Below are 26,089 nucleotides of genomic sequence, written 5' to 3'. Positions count from 1 at the left end.
AAAAATAAAACATAAAATACTTAAATGAAAAAACAACTTTAGCTTACAAACCACATTTTCAATATAAACTTTGATACAAGAAAAAAATTAGGCAAAATTAAAAACCCAATGATAAAAAATTATAAAGAATCAATTGAAATTAAAATTAAAAAAAAATAGCTCTAAATAAAAGAGATGACACGAAAACACTTTAAAATACCTGGTTACCGGCTTTAAATCAACCATTTAACAAAATTCATACAAATAAAAATATATTTAAACATAAGAATTAGACAATTATTTCACTTTTTGTTCCCTAATAAACAACAAACAAATGAGAAAAATAACAAATCGCAAGATCGCGGTTGAGATAAGATCCAGGAATACGCGCAAGATGATGACCCTAACATCGGTGGTCGAAACGTCGGGCAACGAGATACGGGAAAGAAAAAACATGATACATAAGCTCTCACGTCACAAAAAGCTAAGTAACGTATTGAATAAATCTGGTAAAAATTTAAACAACAAAATATATGTGTATGTACATATACATATACACAGGCGTATACCAGGGGCGTATGGTGAGATGCATTCCCTTTCGCTTGATCGCGTGTTAAGTGACAAGAGTGAGTGAGAGATTAGGCCGTGCGTTACATGCGTTCCGCACGCCCATTTCTTCTCACTCACTCTCGTCACTCTCAACACGAGCGAGCGAAAGGGAATGTACGCGCTTGGTGTATACATATATGCATTTATACACATACGCAAACATAAAAATAATACATGAAGGATAGACACAAATCACCTCAGCTAGTGTGCATTGTCACATATGTATGTGCACGAGAAAATATCAAGATTTCGATGCATAGTATTGAGCAGTTTGACGGGCATTGTCAGAAAAGGATTGACAAATGCTCCAGTCCCAGTATTATAGTAAAGAAGAGTGGACGCGACCAAGAACTATGACAGCCCTCCGAGGCCCACATTTGAGCAGCTGCTCGAGCACCAAAGGATTGTCTATTTAAAAAAGAAATGATTATTTAAATTATATATAAATACTTCTGCGAGTTGACAATGATAAAGGTGCGGGCATCATAAAAGGTGCACCACTTCTCAGGATAAAGCCGAGCATATTTATTAATATGCTTAGAGTCTCTGCAATGCTTAGGATAAATTAATAGTGCTATATCTGCTCATTTGGTAGAAATATAGCGCCGGCATCATAGGCTTCGAAAATTAAATTGTGCGACAGACACTGAAATGCAATCGGTTATAATAAATAATATGTACATATATCTGCTTTCTGAATACTTGGATGGTCCTAGTGACCCCAAGGAGAGAATGCGAGTATTAAGAGCAAACGCTAGTTGCCTAACTCAATCGCACTAGGCCTTCTACACTAGTTCTTAGCGGTTGCTTTCTACAAAATTACATCCACATCTGACTCCACACCTGGCGCATGGGAATACATGCGTTTGCCGGGACGCGATTCGAGGAGAGTCGCGTGGCCACCGCGCCGGACATCGGCCCTCCGGGAAAACGCAAACTCGAGACCCGAAAACCAAGCTCATCAATACCACTTATATAATATATAATATAATAAATTCCCGATCGGCATCCTCGGCCTGCATCCGGTGTCCCGGAAGTTAGTTCGCGGTTTCGTTACGTTGGAAGATACGCGCCCCCGAACATTAACGGTACAAATTTTCCCGATCGCGGAAGGAAACTGATACTCTAACCACCCACGTCATTTTCGCTTTGTTTCGCCTAAAAAATATTGAAAATAAATTACCGCGACGTTATATCGTGACCGTGACATAAAACTTGGGCGCTGGAAACCATAATATAATATTTATATCATTGTATTTTTAGGTGCCGCTATTTTAGAGTGTGATATTGAATTCAATAAACAAAAAGAGGATAAAACATAGCATATCGTGCAACAGTTTATAATAAACACACATAAAAGAAAATTAATGTTTCATATTGGAATTAAACAGAAGAGTTTACACGGCTGTTATTTGTATGTGAGTATTTATAGTTTGATTTATTTTAAATGCGATCGAATAATGCGAGATATGAAAATAAATATTACAGAGAGGCAAAACTTTGTCTTCCTGGCACAATAAATATGTCTTTCGGGCAGAAAGATATTTTTTCGGAATCATAAGACCTTGTTCTTATTTTAGCGTCATATGCTTCTATAATATATTTCGAAGTTGGTAAATCTGACATGTATTATAAACAGTTACGTGATATTTTAAGATAAAATTAAATTACTTAGAAAAAAATGAAAAATCAAATTTGATACTTATATTATGAAATAAAAAATTGTTTATTATAATTTTATGTTTTAAAATCTAAGCATAGACATTAACTGTCAACCAAACGCGTACGATTTGGCAGTATAGAATTACATGAAGTGAGTTTCAGTCTTTCAAACAGTAACAATTAATTATAACTAGTTATATAAAAATATGATATAAAGATCCTACTTATATATTTTTTTAAACAATTTTGTTTTTAACGGGAAAATACCAGTAATCTTAATTTTATATCAATAATTGAAAAATCTATGGTATTAGATTGTATTTAAACTAAAAATTATATCTACTAAGATTTGTAAATATATTTGTTTTATTATATAATACATAGATTATGCTAATATTCAACGGTACATCAAGTACATGTCGCGTTTTCTCGCTGGGAAATTTATTTCTCCTATCTTCTAGCAAAGATTTTCATGACTGTGCACATATACAGAATAGTATATTTTTTTATATAAATTAATATATTTCACATAAATAGGTGTTAGTGCATAAGTCTTACGTGGCTTATTACATTATTCCATAGTTTGAGTAAAACACAAAATGATCTATGAATTGCTACATTAAACTGAAAATATATTTCATTACTTGAAACATGATTTTTTTTATTTAAAAATAATGATTATTTTAATTATTACTATTAAATATTACCGGAAATGTTCTATAAAGAAAGAATAAAAATTATACGAAAAATCGGAATTTGCGAGATGTAGCATTTACTTATATTATACATGTCAATAGCAATATTTAATAAGTGATATAATCAAATTTGAGTATAAACTTGACGGATTATTTTTTGATTGTTTTTTAATTCAATTTGAGATGTTTATGACAAATCTCATTTTAATATATTTTTTAATTTATCAAAGTTATTTACAATACCGCTCACGTGTTTTAAACATGTGAGAGGTATTGTGATGGACAGTATAATATATTTGGGGCTTAGATGAAAGAACACGTCTCCTTATGTTTTTAAATATATTAAATTCACATTTCAATGATTTTGAGAAAGTAGACATTATAAATATTTAAACTGCACATGTACCAACTTTCAAGATGAATGAAGCTCTGAAATAAAATATAAATATTATTTTGTAATTCAGCAAAAAAAAATATATTTGTACAATAGATATTGAGATTTTCTTGAAAACATAAAGAACAAGTTATCGACGAGGAAAAACTGGACAAAAAAATTTCATGGCACCCAAAAACACATTTGACATATAAGTTTACAGTGTTTTTACCATTATTGTCTTAAATAGATTGCGTAATAAGCAACTGAGTATTTTTGGTGATAAAATTTGCTTTGATTATTACACGTTTTTAAAATTTATGATCGTTAATGATTTACAAAAATATAGTAGAGATTTCAATACGGGAAATTATAAGCTTCAATGTGAAATTAAAAGCTTTGGTACTATTACAAAAATTTTACAGGATTCATGATATTAGGTTATTTTACTCTAATTCGAATATCAATGTTACTCACTGAATATTTTTCATTCCTACTGTTTCTATTGCTTTATAATAGGAAAGTATTATATCATTTAAAATATTCATGATTAGACAAGAACGATAAATATTATTTTTCATATTTTATATTATAATTTAAGATTATGATTTATTGAAAATTCTGAAACGAATGCCAAAAAAGTTATTTATTATTTCAATAATCAATAATTATTTAAATAATTTTATATGTTTATTGCGCACACGAAAAAATAGTTTTTTTTATAAAACAACAATACAAAAAATATATCTTTTGAGATGACAGAAAAGTTAGTTAAAGCAGTACGTCACTAGATTGAATAAAAATGTATAAAAATACATTTAAAAATGAGAGCTTATTAAAAGTAATATAAAGCTGCCTAGGAGATTTATGTTTATTAAAAAACTTTCATAAGTCTAATTAATTTAAAATTAATTTATAAATCAAAATGCATTTACGCATTTCAGTTCCATATTCTAGGACGTTCAAAATTATCAACACGGTTCACGTATTGGCACAAGAAAAAAAAACTGAAAGTAGAGCAAAAGCGATTTGTTTTCGGAATTGAAGCAAACTGTCATTCCATTTTTTGTACATGGTAATTTTAGAGTGAATGTAATTAAATAAATGACCCAGTCAACGACGTCCGAATCGGCCGTCTGGCAGTGTACCAAATACACTGTTTTTTCCTCTCGTCATGAGCAGAATCGATTGTCTTCTGCGAGTGCGGTCTGATCGCATAGTGCTTCGACGGAATTACATCAAATCGTCGATTTGGCCGATTGTCGACGCCATAAAGCGATAATTGAACTATAAACAGTTTGAGAACGACCGGTCGGTGGCTCGTGTTTGGATCAACAACCCATAGTGCCACAATGAACCCGACGAGTGCCAAAACAACGCGATATTTATAGGAAAAGTTTATTGCTCCGCTAGAATTATTTATGAACATATTAATCGAGGGATCAATATTGATTGACTTCTGCGCGATGCAGTGATGTAACGCCTGATTCTGTTCCGGGTCTTTGCTTCGTGTATATTTGCATATCTGTTTTTTAAATATTATTGTTATATTAATATTAATATTAATAGTCTAAAGAACACAACTGTGTCTTAATTTAAACTACTTCTTATGTCAACTATAAAATAGCCATTTGATTGGCGATAAAATAATTGTATGAATATATATACATAGTTAATTAAATCCTTAAATGCATAGTGTTGCAAATCTGCAACAATTTATTTAAGCGCCTATAGCTCAGTCTACGTTCAATAAAGGAACTGTATTGCATAATGTTACATATGTGAAACAAACGCCGAGCCATTGTGTTTTCAAATTATTCCGATAGATGTCTCTGTACGCGTGATAATGCCATTTGCAAATGTGTCACATTTTTGGGAATTTCAACATTTGTTTTCATTGGTGCTAGTGGATATTTATATACTCCAAAAACGTTAGTCTACCATTGTTTATTTATTTTTGATTTCTATTTTTTGTAATAGTTGCATAAAATAAACAAAACATGCAGTTGTAGACACTGGCACATACTGAACAATAGGAACAGATGCAAAATACCGAAATGCAATGGAGTTGTATGAATAAACGTGTGTTTGTTTTATTATTACTTATGTATAGTTTATTATTTCCAAATTGCAATATAAATATTTATCTGCAAAATAATAAATTTTAACTGCTATTTTCTACAATTGTTTACAACGCTTAGATGTCCCAAATTGATGTTGTAATTTAGAGATTTGTTTATTCTCGTCTCACTGACCCAGACAAGATGATGGATACGTGTCAAAACAACACATTTTGTTTATGATCGAAGCGCACAAACAAAACTCGGTTATACTTTTCCGCAATTAAAAAATAAAATTCAGAGAAAAAATAAGACAAAGTGTTTTTAAAGCGGTTTAATTACACTCTTGATGAATTTTCGTCGTTTTCATACAATTTGGAAATATTTTTTAGCAATTTATAAGCTAATATTGCTCAGAAATAGCCTTTGATGAGGTGAATGCTTAATATTTGTCACGGGTATTATGTGGGGAAAATTATAAAAAAACACGAGTATAAAATTTATAGCTACCACGTGTATGCGAATAATTTACAATATCTAATTTAGAAAGGCTATCTTATTTTGTTATAAAAAAGGCAGATAAGTATTTTAAATATAAATGCATATTTACGGTTTTTGTATATATATTTTGTATATACTCTCGATTATCTGGGTGCGGATTTTCTATGCTTGAAATTAATTCATTAGTCTGTTGTAAGGTTAGGTGTCTGAAATAAAAAATATTCATATTGATTATTGTATATAAAAAAAAATATGGAGAGATTTTCAGTGATTCTTTCAAAAGCATATGAGTTCCGGAAGTATGAGATTTTTCAAAAAGTTTTGCCACAGAGAGCAGTATTATAAATGGATAATGCTCTTTCTCAACTTATGTTTGCAAAATAATTATCGCATAATGTTAAAAGTTTAATTCAGTCAATGCACCAAGGAGCTATATCATAAATGAAACGGCTTTTTATAATTCTTGCCGAGGAAGATAATGGCTTTGTCAATTTCGTGAAAAGACGACATTGAAAGCAACACATAAAATATCACAATTAAAATGAATTAGTAGATCATCGAGAAATACTTATTTACTTAGAAAAATATGTACTGAATTCTGAAGAGACTGCGGCAAGGGATATATTTAAAATATGCAGACTAATGAAAAAATTAAAATGCTTAGAAAATAACGACCGGAAAAACACCAAGAAGTGGTCTGATCGGCATTCAAATTATTCGGGTTTTCAATACTTAAATTATGCGGATATCGTATATATAAGAAGAGTGAGAATATAAGTAAGGAAGATACTAACAGTTACATTAGTCACAAGACGGCACTGATATTCTGAAACTTTACTGGAATACATCGATCAAAGGAGATTCGAATATAACGATATAAAAATCTCTTATAAAAAATCGTACTGATATACAAATATTATTCAGAGATTCTCGAAAACAAATGAGTAATTTTTTTTAAATATAAAATATGTAATAAAAATATATTATATATATATATATATATATATTTTAAGACCAAATAAAAAATGATTCGATTTAATCGTGTTTGTTAATTATCCGGACTTTTTGTCTATAGCATTATCCAGGATAATCGAGAATATATTATATTCGACTTTGGTATAATATCTTTTGTAAGTATTATATACTTTTTTGTATGACAGTCTGTCAAAACATTTATTTATTGATTTTAATTGAATTTATTAGCAAAAAAAAACCCTTAGTAGACAGTATATTTCATTGTTAGTTATTAAAGATTGCTGTTAATATTTAATAAAAACCTTATTCAAAATCATACATAAAAAATTAAAAAAAAAACAACTGGCATCTAAAATTTAATTACCGTTTCTAAAAAATTGCATGCAATATTCAACTAACAATTAAAGCAGAAAAATAAAGGCTAAGTATAATGCTTTCATAAATGCATTATAAACTTTTATATAAATTTTACTTTAGTTAAACCTAAAGTTTTACTATGCAATTCATTTAACCCTTATTTCTTCTTTAAATTTAATGTTTATTTATTGTTAAAATAAGTATCTATATTTTATTAATTAAATAGTGATTAGAATTTGTTGCACATACCTATGATTTTTTCAATAATATACAAATTTTAGGTGATTTCTGTAGTATTTAGTACACATACATCAATTCTTCCAAATTTATTTATTAATAAACAATACATATTATTATTACAGTACACAAAAAAATATAATACACGTATGATTAATACATACAAATTATTAATACATACTTACATATTCTCTTTAATTTGATGTATTATGTATTACTGTTTCTGTTCAGTGATTATCCTTAAATTCTATTATCGATAATTAGTATTATTGATTAAGTCTCACAGCTGACAAAACAACATAATTATATCTGTTATTTTATTTGTTATTGATAGTAGTATATTTCTTCTCAGCTCGTCACCGTTTACGTTTGATATCGGATACATCGTTGGTAGTTTCAGTCTGTCTTAAACTTGTGATCCATTAATTAAATTTAGTATTTTGCTAATTTTCACTTTCAGCTCATCTACTGATTTTTTGCTACTAGTTATTTCATACTATTTACAAGAAGAGTTAAAGTTTGTAGTTCCACCACTGCTAGTCTTGTTCAACGTTTATACATTCTCATTGCGTGGTTGAAACGAATCGCGCTTTCCCCCTTTTGTGCGTGGCTCAACATTTTATTATCAATATGCCTTTCAGCGTAGACATTGGAGAGAGTGTAATGATTTCGTAAACATGGTCGGAAGACACAAAATTGATATTTATGATACAAGTTGCGCCTGGGAGACTCGTAAAATCCCTATACATTCTCTATCGGACGGCGGAAAGAGAGTCGAAAAGTTTCTGCGCCAGATTTATGTTGGGTGCAACACGTGGTTGTGTAAGTGGATTTTGTTGAGTACACGTCAAACTTCCAAAGGACACCACTACACAAAATGCAATTCTGGGTGGAATACTTCTTCGTCTGAGAGCAGTGGAGTGTTACTCGATGGCGGTGACGCGAAGTTTCACAATAAAGACTTTATGTTTCGGCTACTTTCTTACTTAACTTTTGCATTAAATCCATACACTTTAATGTACAAAAGCATGCATGTATGCACTTACACTGTATGTCTGTATATATACATATACAATGTAGAAGTTTGATTTAAATTTACTTACTATGTTCAAATTCCTACTATATTTTTAAATCTGTGTATAGTTTGTTCACTTAATATAATACCATATGCTTAAAATAAAGAGTTTGGTATTAATTACTTTGTAAGAAAATAAAACATTAAAAAAATCTATATAGGTACTATTTTCTTATGTTTTATTTTATTGTCAGACTTACGTAACTTAAACCCAATATTTAAAAAAAAAGTCACATTATAAAATAGTACTATATAAACAGCTAATAAGATCGGTAATAACACACGGTTGATCGGTGTGGAGAGGGAACATTAAATCATATTTTTTACACCTATCTATACCAACCTTATATTTATAGTAAATTTCTAATACCATGTTAAAAACATGCGAAATAAAAATATTACGAAAGACTTTATTAACCCACTAATCTCTAGAATCGGTGACTACAAGAAGCAAACTTGAATTAAAGATAAAATATTAAAGGTTTGAAAACCCTAGGGGGTGTGACTTTGTAGCCAGTGAGACGCCGGTGAATTATTAAATTATATTTACATATGTTGCGACAGACAGATGTTTTCTTCGAGCGGTGGTAGAGAAGCTGACGGAGGGATGATGTCAGTGGACGATCCTTTGAGTTTTGATTGGTGTGGCTGTGACAGTATATAAAGCTAGCTTTGGGATGTGTCTCCATTATCGTATGTTGTCCACGGGTGGCAGCTGTCTTCTGGTCTCTTCGAGTCTCTGCTGGTGACTGCCTTCTCCTCATCGGAGTCTAGGCTGCAAAGCTTACTGACCAATCACAAGTATGCAGGGATCATCCAGCCAATCGATACAGTCGCTTCTTAGCCCAGCGAAATAGGTATTAAAAAGCGACATACGCTTGATGGGCATTGTCCAAGGTCGTATTGTATTGCAACGAGAATTTTGTGGATCCGGTGATTTATTTCGCAATATTCGCAATATTCCAATATTTTGCAATATTCCGGGTTTCGCAATATTCTCTCAATTTATTGTAAGTTATTTATCTTACCCATGTTTCTATTACTAGGAGTGTAATTATGAATTTTGAATTTCCTCTTATAAACTAGAAAATTGTTATAAATCAAAAATATGTATTATAGGAGCAGCGAGACTGATTTCGTAGCCCTTTAAAATTTAAATAGGAACCAAATCAGACCCTTTGCCTCGAACGCTTTGCTTGTCTTTAACTTAATAAGCTTGTGTTAAATTCTTTTTGCTATTAATACTATTTTGCTTGTTAGAAACACTATATATTTAATCGATTTCTTGTATATTGTATAAAAAATGATAATGTAAATTTATTTAAAGACGTGTTAAACTTGTTATTTTAATACGCTTGGGTCACTCTAAAATCTCACGAATGGAACAATTATTAAACAGAAGGTAATAACGGAGTAGTAAATTGCTAGTTAGGTCAACTTAAATTATCCTGGTAAAGTTATATTAGTTTAGCATGCATGGTTTATTGTCAATTAGATTACCTATCCGCTGATTTTTGTGCGTACTTTTTACATATGCGTTATGTTTGTTGTACAATTTTAATTAAAAACACATATAATTAATTTAAACTAGAATTGAGGTATCAATACAGCACTTTTTCGACATGTACATATAATAAAAATCAGCAAAGAATATATTAATATATAAATAAATTGCATATCATTCATTATTAAAAGCTTTGGCTATCGAAAGTTCAAGCGCTGACCTAATTTTTATTTTTTATCGCATATTATTAAAAGCTTATATAGTTGAATTTAAAATTAGAACTAAATAGATACCACTTTAGAATTAATACATAGATTAAAAAATGAAGGATTTAAAAATTTATTGTCAAATACTAAATAAATTGCTACGAGGTTCATCACTCATATTTAAACTAAAATAAACTTAGCTATTGAAAATAAACAGTGTGATAAATAAAAGAGTATAAATTAGCGTTCGTCAGTCAGTAAGTCGGTTGAATTTAGATGCCACTCGGGTACTTGTTCGAAATTAAACTAGACATCTCCATCAGCGAAAAACGAACGCGACCCGCGGCGGATATTTGTGTTTCAGATTTTCTTAAATGCATCTTATTACATTTGATGTATGTGGGTTTCAACGGCCATTAAAATGTCTAAATATACAACACACATACTTACACACATACGGACAAGGATTTACTGCGATTTTAATATGTGCCTCTGTAAATGCCATTGAAACCCACAAGTTGTATTCTGAATCTGACAAATAATAATCTATTCCGTGAATATTTCTGTATTTAGAAAACTATATTTATAGAAATTGATTTACGTCAAATCTCGTAAATGGTGGTAAGACGCTGAACTTTTTATGATCGTGATGCAGGTCATATACAAACCAACCAGCACTTTCACTTTGCAGGTCGTTATCACCATGTCACGCGTCTAGCTTGTTCATTATTACAGATTAGTAATATCTAGTGGTACAACAATAAAATTACCAATAGTTTATAAGAGAGATTTGAACTTTAGAAATTTTTTGGTAGGCTTTTTTTACCAAACGAAATATATAATAGTATATCAACAATATTTTCATATTGAAAAAATTGTCACTAGTTATATTTTACTATTTTTTAATACAGGTACATAAGTGTGTTATCTATATTATGTTGTTAAATCATATTTATCACCTTGATTGACTCCACTGTCAAATGAAAATAAGCATTCTAAAATATATATTCTATGAATATGCAACTAATCATTTTGATATAGCAATACATTTTGATAAAAAAATAGGATATTGAAAAAAATGTATAATTTAATAAATTAAGTAAATTAATCACTTTTATATTGTAGTAATCGATTAACGTTTACTTTCAAGCGAACAACTGACCGGTGTTCGGAGTGATACTTTCATTTTGCCCCACATTTAGCAAATTATAAATACATTACAGTCAAATGCAGATACAGGTTCCGTAGTGTAGCGGTTATCACGTCTGCTTTACACGCAGAAGGTCGCCGGTTCGATCCCGGCCGGAACCATTTGTTTAATTTTATTTTTTTCTACTATGTTCCAATTTGAAGAGTTCTAATTTAGATGACTCGGGCGTAAAACGGTCGCGGCAATTTTATCTTTATATGCAGGCGTACTTTAAACAGTATTAAGTATCCATTTAGAATATCAGGAAGCGATCTCCATTTTTATCTTGGCCGGCGTCCAATCTAAATTTACCATTTTGCCATGTGCTTCGTCGGCTTTGCATCGTGTAATTTTTTCGCGTATTTACACTAGGATCGGTACATGTTTGAGACAGTTTCTGGATACTGTGTAAACTATTATTCTTATAGTAAAGGATGTCTCAAAAGAATTTAAAATTGTTGAATAAATAAAATTTACATTTGAAGCATTTTATATACGACTTTCTGGTGCTGTATTTCATTTAAATTTTAATGTATTGTTTTATTGATAGTATTAAGAATGTTCTTGAATAAACTCATACTTCTTATTATTAAAATAAAAAGTATGTATTTATGTTTATAACGTCATTGTAATAATCATAAAACAAGTTGATAAATTTCAGCAGCAGTTTCTCCATTCGCACAAAATAAACAGATCATTCCACTGCTGTGTTGCTAACTTACGCGAAAAATAGCTTCCTTATTCACGAAAAAAAAAACGAGAAAAAATATGCTATATCGTAAACATCAATGGTTCATCAACAATCAATAAGCATAATAAAAAATATATTGCATTATTTTAATATACTTATAAATATATAATAAATATTACTAATTGTATTGATTTTTTTTATCAGCTGATTATTAGTATTTATTGTTAATGTTACAAAACAAGCGTTATAAATATATAATTTGTTAATTTGTGTGTTTGTGTTAGTGAATATTATATAATTAAGACTCGAGCAATTCAATGTATTAGGTAATTACAAAATTTTAGTTGTTTTTTAAAATTAAAATTTTATCAGTCAGTTGTACTTAGCTGTTGAAACCTGAGTACGTATTTAGATATATATGTGTTGGTACACATCCGGACTCCATATTCTGTTATTGAAAAACAAAGTGAACAGTCTATAAAAAATTGCATGTTATATGAATTTAAAAAAAAATAATTGGCAACAACAAGGTGATTCATTAGTATATGTTAATGTCAAAGAAGCTTTGAAAAATCGAACGGAAAATTACGATATAAAAAATAATCCTGGATGTGGTAGATAAGCAAAGATATACAGTAATGTCCTGGCTGTAGAAAAAGAAGCAAATCCTACTCAAACTATTTATTAGCTGGCTGATAAACTACAGTTGTTCGATTGAACAAATTGAACAAAGAAAATGGTCGATGCGTATCTGCATATCCGAAGACCTTCTGGATTCTGAAGCTGAGTCGCTTTCTTCGATCATTTAATAACCGGAGTTGTATGACAACAATTGTCGTAGACGACAGTGGTTATCCAATGGCCAAGTAGGAAAACTATCTCAAAGCCTAGACTCATTGTAAAAAAAGATTTTGTGTATTTAGTGCGATTGAAAAAGGATTATGCATTATGAAACTCTCAAACCTATTGGATCATTTTTTAAAAATAGGCCTGCACTTATCAACATAAATATGGTGAAATTCACTCTTGATAAAATCATGGTACATGGCCAGAAGGTTTTGCTCCTTCGCATATATTTTAGTTCCATCGATACAACACTTCCTAGATGGAAAAAATAAAATAGAAACGATGTGAGAAAGTGGCTATCGAAAAAATATTTTTTAAGGGAATTTATTGAATTCAATTAGTGCTTAAATGAAAACGGTGAATTAGTTTTTGTAGATAAAAAATCAATGATTGAAGTTCTATAAATAAATATATTTCTTAATATTTATTATGCATTAACTTTCAATTTATTTTGATTCTTTAATAAAATAAAAATAGGTCGACAGATGCTGTATTCACATTTAATTAAATAACAGAGATGGAGCTGAAATACATATGTATGTATTTACGGCATACAAACGCTATTCAACCGGCACACTTTATTAACATCAAACATCATCATTAAAGTTGCGAATCGTTTCATTTATATTTATAGCTCGCTTGAGAGTGAGACTTGACGCAAAAGTTGAAAAATGTTTGTACTTGTGCATTTTGAGCTCAAATAATGTTTCCCCATTGAGAGGGTGCGACGCGCAAAAGTGATGTTATTAAATAAGTCGGCCGTATTCAGTCGAACGTTTTGCGAAAGTTTTGCCAAACTAATACGGCGTATGGGAAACTCTTAGTTCGGGACAAACTGTGAGTGTCTCCCGACGTGACGGTATCCATTTGTTAGATGAGTTAGGGAAAACTTTGACTCGGTCGATGTCTGCTAAAACATGCATACACAAAACCGACCCCACGGTGGACGGCGCACTGATGGATGCCGAAAACCGGAAAAACGTTTTTCGATGCTAACGTACCAGAAAAATGTATGCGAAATGATGATAGACTCGAAGAAAACAACAAAAAAGAGTTTTCTTGGGACGATAAGCAAATATTTTGCGCATAGTTTGAGTATAATATATTTGAGTAGAGATATAACTATATGGTGCCCAGAAGTGATGTCGTTTTTATCAATAAAACTCAGATAGAATTATTCAGCACTTTTGATTTTATTATGTAATTTCCATCATTTATGTAACCAACCTTCACCCTTCTAATAAATTATTACTGGTTTTTTTCCTCTAGTTAATTTAGTATTTTACCGTTAAAACATTTTTAGGTTGCAATCTATCCAGATTTCACCATAAGAATTAGAGGATGAAACTGAATTTTAATTGAATGAACACATTTGAACAAAAGACCCATTTGTGTCCTAAATGATTATAAAAAATAGCTGTAATTGTTATTATGTTGATATTAGTTGTTCTGTACTGATCGGGCAACCCACGGTAAGCCCAAACAACATCTTTGCATGTCTTGCCAATATTTTTTAAACATTTTTTGGGCAGTAGATCGCGAAGTATTAACCTTGTTTGGCAGTTATTCGATGGTAACCATTGGATATGCTTCGAAGTATGACTAGTTCATTCAGCAAGTTGTGTGGTCCACTTTGAGGCTCATTCATAAAAAAACAGATTTATAAAACCATCTCTGGCAATTGCACAAATATTTTTTGTAACAGCTGTTTCATTTTTTTTCATATAAGATTCGTATAATATGCAGTTTCATAAATAGTGCTCTGAAGGACAAACTTATCCCTATGGCCACAACAAAAATATTTTAAAATACGTGTTTACTAATTAACAATCTGAAGTTTACTATTTTCAAAAACTCTATGTTTAAAAAAATACATCACTAATTAATTGTATTGATGTTAGTTAGCATTTTCATTTTTACAGAGATTACTTTAGTGGCCCAGCAAAAACAGCCTAAATATTTCTTTATTTTGCATGAAAATGTATTTCAATAAAAAATATCTAGCTAACCACAAATTAAATTAAACTATAAATTTTCATTGAAAATTTTTTTTTTAATTTCATTGGATATAATGATCGTTGATTATGCTCTTTTGGAATTCGAAAAAACAATTTATGGTTACCATACACAGCTGCCTACGTTTGAAAGGGTCTTATTCTTAAAACTTGCGTTAATTGACTGTGACCATAATGATCATCCATCAACAAGGAATCAAAACAATAGCGCAAAGGAGGAACCACACAAAAAATTCTCGTTACGACCAGAAAAAATCGCATACATAACACGAGTTTTGTTCTAACGATAAATATTCTCCGTCATTGAGAGAATATTTATTTGTTGCGAGACGGTTACGGATATAATAAATCACCGGATCTACAAGATTCTCGCTGCAATGCAATATGACCTTGGACAATGCCCATCAAGCGAATGTCGCTTTCAAAAAGCATATATTCGTTGTTCTAAGAAACGACTGCAGCGATTGGCTGGATGATCGCTGATTAGCTGTGATTAGTTAAAATTAAGGCTGGACTCCGATGAGGAGAAGGTAGTCACAAACAGTCACCAGCAGACACTCAGAGAGACCAGCAGCCGCCGCCCGCGAACAATATACCGAGAGGAACTCCTCCATATGAACACTACCGTAGCAGAGAGGGCTCAACTTTCGCTGTACACGCCACCTACTAGACTTCTGAGTACCTCCCACGAACTTCATCCCAGCGCCAGCTTCTCCACCACCGCTCGAAGAAAACATCTTGTCATTTATTGACTATCGCAATTGTAATATAATATAATAGATTACTCGATTCAACTAAGCGTCTCACTAGCTACGAAGTTACATCTCTAGGGTTCTCAAATCTTAAAAATTAAAACTGATCATATAGTACATTTTAAATAATAATAAATACCGCCCATCGAAAGAAGTCAGTGTCTCCTCCCACGATATAGCATTTCATTGATAAATTATGAAGCATTTACTATACTGTAATTCCTTACTTTTTCTGAATTATATTTATTGAAGTATAATATAATTAAATATTAATCAAAGTTCAGAGAAAGTCGATATATGTTTTTCATTAGAGCATTTAAAATTTTAATATAGATGAAATAAATGATGAAAATTACATAATTGATTAAATCGATAAGAATTTTAGAAAAAAATGTATGTACGTAGAGAATCGGTAAATGCATTAAATATTATATTAAAGCGAGTTAAGTTTTCATTTTAAATATTATCTCTCCCTGCCAAACTTTCACTCCAAATTAAAAATAAAGCATTATTTATTGTAAATAAATAAAAAGAAGAATATAAGCGGCTTCCTTAATACTTTAATGTAATCATAAATTATTTGCGAAGCTAACTTTTAGGCAAGTCCATTTTATAATTGAAACTGATGTGTATTTAAATATTTTTAAATAATCATTCTATAATAATAACTTTGAATGTCACACTTTAAAAAATAATGTATAGTATATAGCTGTATGTGCAAATATATTTAACAATGCACCATGTACGAGGGTCTATTACATAAGCTATTAAAAAGCACGTGTATATCTGTAATAAAGTTTATCAGATGCAATCGCCACGTGCTCAATTGTATTATAAGTTATATCCCTTTACAATATAGAAGATCAAGATACGAGACAATGGGCTTTGTAGAGAAAATCATTCTATGCTGCTTTTTATTTCCAATATTATACGATGAATAAGCTTATTCTATGTGTAAGGAGATTTTTTTTAATAATGTCGCAAACTTCAGTTAATGATGTTATGAATACTTTTGTTAATTGAATAGTAAATGATAAAATCACTCATAACATTTAAGAATAAGATCACATTGTTAAAAGATTAAGCATATAAATAAGTTTTCAAAACTTTTCTTGTATAAAACCCAAAGTTTTCGGAAACTGCACACGTAGTGCTGAAAAAAAGAAGAGACACGGGACTTTTATGAGGTTGGATGATATTATAGAGTGGAGTGTTGAGAAATATTGAGAGGGTGTTTTAAAGTAAAACGTTTTTTAGATATTTTTTAGGCTTACTTTACTTTCTGAATATTCTTCGTATACATAATCAATTTTTAACTAAAATCTTATCATATATAAAATGTTTTGCTTTATGTTATTTATTATGATATATAAAATAATGTCTAATATTTTATTTCCCTGGGAAACTTTTTAATTAATTTAAATATTCTCCTTTTTATTTTTTAAGGGCAAAAAAATAATTCCATTTAAAAATATTTGATTCTAATAAATAGATAATATTATTATGCATCCTGAGTTTTATTTTTATAGTCACGATTATATTGAATATAAATTAATTAAGCATCTAATCTAACTATATAGTAGACGTGTCATTTGTTAGTATCAGGACAATTTTTGGACACGTTCCAAATTGGACACGACTACCCGACATAAAACCGATGTTGATCCCAGTAATGTCTATTTGTTTATAAATATCACTAGAACACCACAGCACCTGTTACAACGAAACGCGATAAGTAAATTAATAAATTGTCGTTTATACTGGAAAAATATTATACTTGTGAAAACGGACACAAAGCTCAATTCAAACTGATGGACCAATCTAATACATTTATTGGATTCGAGTTAAAGATTAATACATCCTATATTTCACGCTGTCGTTCGAAGTAGGTAATGGCGATATCATAATAAATAACAAGCCATAAAAAGCATCGTGATCGACTATGGTGTCCTTCCGTCGTTTAAAGAGGACGATCAAAATTTATTATTTCATTTAAGAAGTGTAAGTAATGCTATGCTAATGTTTTTTTTTGCATTATATAAAAAAGCCCTTAACAGGACTTAACCTAAGTCACGTTCCAGTGATGATAAATTGAAGAAAAATGTAAATTATCCCAGGTAACGATTCGTTCAAAGCAATTAGTTAAATATTCATGTGATGAAATTAATGCTTTTAGTTGTCCAATGCTCCATAAAAGAGTCATATTATTAATTTCATATTCCATATTATGGAACCGTGTTTTAATTGATAAATTGTATAATAAAAGTGAGGAATGATTAAACGTTTTATGCATTAATCATCCTACAGAGAAATAAGGCTGAATTACTTTTTTATAAACGCAAAATGAATAGTTTATATAGTGCTTAACGTTCAAGGAATACTAGAGAGTTTAACTGTCCTTTAGAAAGTGGAACAATTGGCAGTTCTTCAAATACATTTAAATATTGCTTTTTGTACAAACTAATGAATGCTAATTTATACACTAATGGTTTACATTTATTTTAAAATTAAACCGTGTTCTATATATTATTTGTGATATATAAGAAAATTAGTACATCACGTTTATATGTCATGAGCGTTTGTGGCAAGATGGATTAAAGATATTTTTTTATATAATTTTAATTGCTCATGTTGATCAAAGAATGTGGATATTTTTCTACATAAAAGTTCAGTTAGATGTTGTATATTACAAAAAAAATGTATCGAATAGTGTTTCATTTTTAGATATTTTTAATTTCTCGAGAAATGAGAGATTTATCCAAATTTAACGAGAATTATCGATTATGAAAAAATATGTAAAACGTATAGTATTTAAATTATATATTTTTAAGTTACAGAATATATTTTTATATTTTGATTTTTTTCACAACAATTTGGGTCAATATTTATACATGTAAATTATATTACTGTTATTAATTATAATATAAATAAATGCAAAGGATGTTAAAACATTTATTAACCCAAACGCGTTTATAAATATTACATTAATAATTTATTTAAAATTAATATATGTAATAATATTTAAATTCCGACTAAAATACTAAATACTTGTTTAATTATAAAGTTACTCTGCATCACATTATATTTTTCCTCGTATTATTTAGTTGTTTTATTTAGTCAAAGACTTAAATAATATAATCAACGATTATTTTTAACTCATTGATCCTTACATTCTAATTTTTCATTAACTAAAACATTTTTAAGGAAGCCGATACGAAATGTTTGTTAATCGTTATTTTAAGAGTCAGTCATAAAACGTTCAACAAAAAACAAGTTTACTCTAAAAATAAAAAAAAAATATTGTGAAAAAATACTACTTTTTTTTAAATAAAATAATTGTTTTACATATTTTATATAAAAAAATTGGTTGATTTTATTTGACTTATATTTTATGTACGTTTGATGAAACTGAATGAAATAATACTAAAATATCGAAATAACAGATCTATAAATAGTCTGCTATAAATATGTTGTATGTTTACGCAAATGTTAAAACAATAAATATGACAGATAATTGAACATTAGACCAACATTTCAAGACGAGTAAATAATATTCGTTAGTTCACATAAAACATCAACGTGAATTGAGTAAAATGGTGATATTATACATACGTAAAAAATTAACTACAATATGCAAATTAAAATATCAAAAATATCACTTCACCGTTAACTACTCATCTGTAATGAAAATTTTAATGTGTGAAAAATAAACAAGATGTCATGTGGTTAGTTATCGAAATATTTTTCAATATTGTTTTTTAAATCCTAAACTGCAATGTACTACTTGGAACATATATTTTTACATCATGAGATATATGTACACAGATGGTTAACATACACTCTTAAACAATTAGCTATATTGGTTAAATAAATATATAAAATATAACTAAATAAATTAATATTGTACATACCAGTGCAATGTATACATAGAAAAAAGTAGCAAATATTATTTTATATAAAACTAATGATGATCTTGTTAATGCTTGTTTTTTTAAATAAGAAAAGCGTTTAAATTTGTATGTTGAATAGTTTTTTATACCTGATACTTTTTTAATCAATTTTTATTTGAAAACAAGTTGACAAATTCTTATATTATATATATTTATATAGCTAGTTTATATTGTTATGATTAAATCTATAATTGATTAATTTCACCTTCAGATAACAGATCAACAATATAAATTTGCAAAACTATGTCGTTTGTTGTTTACATTTTGAAAACAACACGAAACACATTTTGTAAAAAGCTTATAAATATATTATTTTCAGTTGGGTATAAAAATATTTTAGGGAATTTATTGATTAATAAAAAAATAATAACCAAATCCAATTTTTAATTAATACAAAAATTGCAAATGTATTCTGAATCATTCGTTCTTAAAATATTAAGCAAGGACATTATGAATTGGCAATAAAGCTGAAAATATCATTATTGCATAAGATTCATAGAAGACAATTAATTATGTATAACAATTTATACTGTATACAAGTAACTGTATTTCATTTTTAAATATCGGTTTATTAGTATTTGAAACCATTAGTGTAGTATATTCTATATTTTTATCTTAGATTTATTGTGCGATAATGTTACTTCCTGATCTTGATTTTATATCAAAGATGACGTTAAATTTAGAGCATTATTATTGCATAGCTAGCACAATTTTTCAGGTTGACGATTGTCGATGTATTTACATCACATCGATTAAATTTCCGAAGCGAGTGCGGTAAGGAGTCATCCGAGCCTAGAGAAAGGCCATTAGAAAGAGCCTGCTAGCTGTGGCTTATCGACGATCTGTGATCTGCCCTTAGTTACAAAGCTCAGGTTAAATAGACCCCGGGCATTTTGCAGTAACGATATGAAGCCTCGGCTCGAGATTACCTATCTTCGTTGCCGAGAGCGCAGTTAAAAACCGACCAGAACATTTCTCATTAGTATGGTACTGCTATGCCGAGGCTAATGTGCTCCTTTAGTCTAAAAGAAAAAAGAGCTTTTTAAATGCCCGTTTAAGCTACAGAAAGAATTTTGCTTTCTCATAGACAATATTCATTTTTAAATCTGTGTAAAATGAAATAAGTAATACGTCAAGTTATGATTAAAAATTATGTTTAATTATTTCAGAATGGATTCCAGAACGAAATTTAATCTCACGATGCCTTCGAACAATTTAAGAAGTCCTGTAAGTATATTTTGTATTTTTATTATTCATGTATTACATAATAAGACATTAGTAAAGTTCATATGAAACAAATAATAATTATACAGTTAAATCGGTTATTTCAAAATTTAGGTAAGTCAATATCATAATCATATTCTAAATTTGTTATCAATTAAAAAATTTACTTTCCTTACGAGCGTTAACATATTTTTATTTTCTAAAATATGTCATTTTATCTGGTTTTTGAAATTAATTATTTAAAGTAGATCTACAGTTTTCATTTAACTATATTTTCTTTGCAATCTTGTTATATTGATTTAATAAGTATCAGTATTAAAAACTGTAAACCAATGTCAAAATATTATTATTCACACAAGTTTATTATTTTTAATTATGAGATAAACATTATTTTGTATAGTAATCCGATCTAGCATATAATACAATATTTTTTTAACATGAATTTGTACAAAAGCGCTTGGATTCAAGCGCGGATAAACACGTAGTCCACGATTGCATCAGATATAAATATAACACACCGCATAAAAAACCTTGAAGTATTTTTACCAAGTTCAACGTTCTACTGTAAACTATATATTACGATGTGTATACCATTATACCAATCGATTTTTTTTAAAATATTTTACAGATATCGTCCCCGAAAGAGCCCCCGCCCTGCGTACAAAACGCTATGTTCAAAGAGCGTAAACCATTCACGTACACCCCCGGAGGTCTGGACCTGTCTGAGATAAGGTCTGAAAAAATGGCCAAGAGGCTCATGAGGAATGCGATGAGTCCAGGGGTGCAAGAGAGGCCTAAACCGCCCAATTTCACCCCGACTGACCCATCGGCGCCAAAATCATCCCACTATTTCAATCTTCCAATAGCCGTCTTTCCGTGTGTACAAATCCCTTCGAATCCTAAAGAGTTATTGCGGAGGACGAGCGGCCCTTTTTCACGAACCGAATCCATCGACCAATCAGTGGAATCGCCAAAGTCGGAAAGTCCTATCGTCAACGGGCATAATAAAAAGGACGAGCTTAGCAAGTGCGATAAAAATAAATCGAGAAAAATTAAAACTGTAAATAAAACAACGTACGAGGAGACATCGAGAAATAAAATTAAGCACGAAAATAAGATAATGCGTCAAGAGAGTCGCACAAATAAGATAAACAACGAAGAAAAAAGCAGCGTTGAAGAAATTTCGAAAATAAAATGCGAGGAAGTTAAATCCAACTCATACAAAAGCGAAAAGATCGCAATTAACAATATGGCATATGAAGAAATTAAATCAAAACACATACAATCAGAAGATTTTATCAATAAAAATAATGTGGTATACGAAGACGTAAAATCGAAGCAAATATCATTGGACGAGATTTTCATGAATAATAATAATGTGACACACGAAGAATTAAAATCAAAAGAAATATCATCAGATGATATTATTATGAGTAAAAATATTGAGACGTACAATGATGTAGAATCTAAACAAATATTATCAGAGAAAATTATCACAAATACAAGTAACTTGGCATATGAAGAATTTAAATCTAAAGAAATATCATCAAACGACATTATCATGAATAAAAATATTACGGCATACGAAGAATCAGAAACAAAACAAGAATTATCAGATGAAATTTTTGTGAATAAAAATAATGAGCCACGCAAAGAAATAAAATCGAGGCAAATATCATTTTCCGAACTTTTCACGAATACAAATAAAGTGGCATATGAAGAAGTAAAATTGAAACAAATTTCTTCCGAAGAGACTTCAGTTAATAAAATAAAATGCGAAGAAAATGTTAATAAAATAAAAATCGAAGAAAAAAGTGCAGTAGAGATTAAAAATATAATAAAAAACGAGGCAGTTGTAGAAAATAATATAAACGATCAAAACGGATTAAATATAGATTTTTCTGAAAAAATGTCTAATGTAAATAATGTAGAAATAAGTTCAAGCCTAAGAGAAGAACAATTTAATAACATAGAAGAAATCATTAGAATAGAAAATAATGAGAATGAAAAGATCGAGCAAGAGATATGCGCAGAAGAAGAAAAAATGAACGAGTCAATAACTGATATGTCAAATATAAATGATGAAGTAAGCTCCCAAATAAGTGATGTGAATAAAGATATAAATGAGCCGAGCTTAGAAGAAAACGTTGATGTAATAGATAATAATGTCGATGTTTATTCTGAGTTTGAAACATCTGACGATGCAGATAGTAAGTATATTGAAGACGAGGGCGAAAAAGAACATTTAGAGATCGAAATAGAAGATAGAGTGGTTAGTCCCGTAAAACGGAATATTGAAGCTATTAAGGGACTTAGCAATGATCTCGATAATCTGCCTAGTTTGAATATTTGCACGAAAAGGTTTTCCTTCTTGAAAGAGAGTCCTGATAGAGACGAGGAAGAAGATCCGTTCAGAATTATAACTGGAATCCCTCCAAAGATCTCGCTCATCGACAGGGTTGACAGTAAAAAAAATTGCAATGACAAAATAATTGAAGATTCTAACAAGATCATAAATACAGATTTAAAAGATACGACTGGTAAGGGAGTGGATAGTTTCGTGTCATTGTTGAAGGAAGACTTGAGATCTTGTTCTCCGTATACTAAGGAAGACGATTGGAAGAAGGATTGTTTGACTGTAAAGGATATATTGGAAGATCCTGAACCAGCATGGAAGATCGAAATGCGTGAAATTTCACTAAGAAAAGCTGAAGCCAAAGAAGAAAGTCCTTTAAAAGATTTTGCTGCTCTGACAAAAAAAGAGTTTAGTACACCGATCCAATCGCCGTATCAAAATTGGGACAATTTTTCTCAGACGAGCGACAAAGAGAAATCTCCTAATAGCTACCTGCCTACATGGAGTCAAACATTGCGTCCAAAATCATGGAAAGATAGAAACTCGGATCGTCCCGAATTATCTGAATGGAAAAAACCTATTCCCGACACTTACATTAACAAATTTGCGAGAAATCAAACGGAAGTAAGGAAAACTCCCGAAATAACAGTTGAAGTGGTCAATCAACCTTACGGCACTACGACCAGGTCAACGAGCAACGGTTACGTATACCCGTGGGAATCGTCTCCAGAATCCAGTGTCGCTTTCTCCCCAGAACCGCGGACACCCACACCGCAATCTAGGAATAGTCCCTTCTCATTGAGCGTTAATAGCCCATCAGCGTATGGAAATGCGCACCCGGCAGTAATATCCAGGTCAGTACTTAAAGGTCGCGTTAAATATTTAATCGCCTCCCTAGATACCTTATAAAAATATTTTATTATTCTAACTAATTAAAACATTTAACACATATATTGTATGAACATAAGCTTTGTATACTTTGATAGTAATTGGACATATACTAATATTTTTTGTTTGGATTTATTGTAATTGGCAAAATGTATACTATGTTATCTCCCGCCTCGCCTAGGGGGAAAACTTCGTAGATTTTACCTTGCCCTTGAATTTATTACCTATGATTATCATCGTGTAAATACTGCTTAAACAATCTTGGCAACCGCCTGTGGGTAAGGAATAATAATTAAATAAAAAAATGTCCTGCTATATTTATTTTTAATATATTCAATTTATATTTTATCAAGTTATTCATTTTTTTAATAGATATAAGATATTTTCTAGGAGCTGTGTTAGCTCATTATTAGAGAAGTTTAAATACCAGATATGTACGAACTAGCTCAATTTTAATTAATCACCATAACGTTTCATAGACATGTGTATTTTTAACGCTTCCTTAATACAATTCCGTAACGTTTTTGTAGAAACCTTGGTAGATAAATTTTCACTGATTTTTTTAGAAAAATGACAGATAATAAATGATATGCTCAATTTTGCAATAGTACTGTTAATGTGATTTTAAGCTTAAGATAAAAATATTTTTTTCAAATAGGAAACTATAAGCTATCTAATTATGTTTTATTTATAATTCAATTATTATTCAATTTAGATATATTAATGTTTCTTTGCATCTGTGCTACAGTGGTTACTCCGCACTCAGCAAGAGAAAGGCTTGTAAAGGAAATGTCTTTGTTTAAAAAATTCTAAATGATTCACCATCTGTTAAAATTTTTTTAAATAAACGGTAAAAAGTATTATAAAAAATCATGGAAAAGTTGCACTGACTGGTGTGCAATATTATCATATCGTTAAAATGAATAAATATTTTTTTTATATTTTTTTAAAATATACTTTTTCATAATAGACTTATTTATAAATATTTTACAATTTATGTACAATACTTTTAATTTTAATTTAAACTAATATGAATTTTTTTGGGGGAATTGTAAAAAAATTCGCTGCGTAATATATTTATAATGCTGTTTTTTACAGAAATACCAAAAAGTCTTGCTCAGGAGATTATTACACCATTTTCTTGAAAGAAATAGACTAAAAATATATTGCATATATGTTTCCTAAACGTTGTTCCGTGATGGGCTCCGCGCAAAATATAAAATAAATGGAATATACATTATAATAAATGTTAATGCGCACGACAAGATATCTTTTGTATTATTTTTACTAAAAATTAATATGTTTATTGTTTTATCTAATAATTAAATAACTAATATTTTATTATTTTATAAATCTAACTTTCAATAAGAAAATATTTTTATTTTTTCAGAGAATATGGAACGCTGGGTTATCAACCGAGTAGATCAAGATCCAACATTAACAGAAGCTGTCCAATACAATCTAGATCGTTCAAATACCTGCAACTTTTGACTGGAACCTATGAAAATTATGAAAATGACAATGAACCGTACATACCGCAACCAGCCCAACATGCTTACCCTAGACCCGGAAACTTTTGACATTTCAATTTTTCGCGTTTTACTTTTTAAAATTTCCTTTTCGTATTTAAGTACTGCTGAAAAGCGAGTGCTGAAACAATATCTGCGTGAAGCGAGTTTCGGATGAAAGAGAATAAGAAAGAGAAGTTCCTAAATAATTGGATAAATTTTAACGAGCGCTAGTCGAGAACGATAAGTTCTAATGTAGTTACTTGCGTTTGTATGTGCTGTTATATAAATCAGTTTAGTTACAGTAATGTAACGGAGAACTAAACTTTTATTTAGTTTGAAAAATGTGGTGACCAATATATTTGGTTCGATTAACCTATTTGATTGATATTATTTTGTATATTTAAAAACAGCATTGTACTTATTTTTATAAGTAA

General features: G+C 29.9%; 1 protein-coding gene and 1 non-coding gene across 2 annotated transcripts; both read left to right on the top strand.

Moving 5' to 3' along the window:
• Positions 1 to 1,409: 1,409 nt before the first annotated feature.
• LOC148231971 (uncharacterized) lies at positions 1,410 to 25,832 on the top strand. Its single transcript, XM_088192308.1, has 5 exons — positions 1,410 to 1,676; positions 1,852 to 2,006; positions 20,846 to 20,903; positions 21,529 to 24,110; positions 25,535 to 25,832. Exons 3-5 carry the CDS (start codon positions 20,847 to 20,849, stop codon positions 25,722 to 25,724), a joined length of 2,829 nt encoding a protein of 942 aa, XP_088048434.1. The 5' UTR covers positions 1,410 to 1,676; positions 1,852 to 2,006; position 20,846; the 3' UTR covers positions 25,725 to 25,832.
• Positions 11,472 to 11,544, top strand: TRNAV-UAC (transfer RNA valine (anticodon UAC)). Its single transcript has one exon. It is a non-coding gene; the product is annotated as a tRNA-Val (tRNA).
• Positions 25,833 to 26,089: the final 257 nt, after the last annotated feature.

This window comes from Plectrocnemia conspersa, unplaced genomic scaffold, assembly GCF_051122295.1.
Source record: "Plectrocnemia conspersa isolate PC_06_02 unplaced genomic scaffold, ASM5112229v1 ptg000009l, whole genome shotgun sequence".
Lineage (NCBI taxonomy): Eukaryota > Metazoa > Arthropoda > Insecta > Trichoptera > Polycentropodidae > Plectrocnemia > Plectrocnemia conspersa.
The sequence above is the reverse complement of the archived record's forward strand: the minus strand, read 5'-3'. Positions and strand labels throughout refer to the sequence as shown.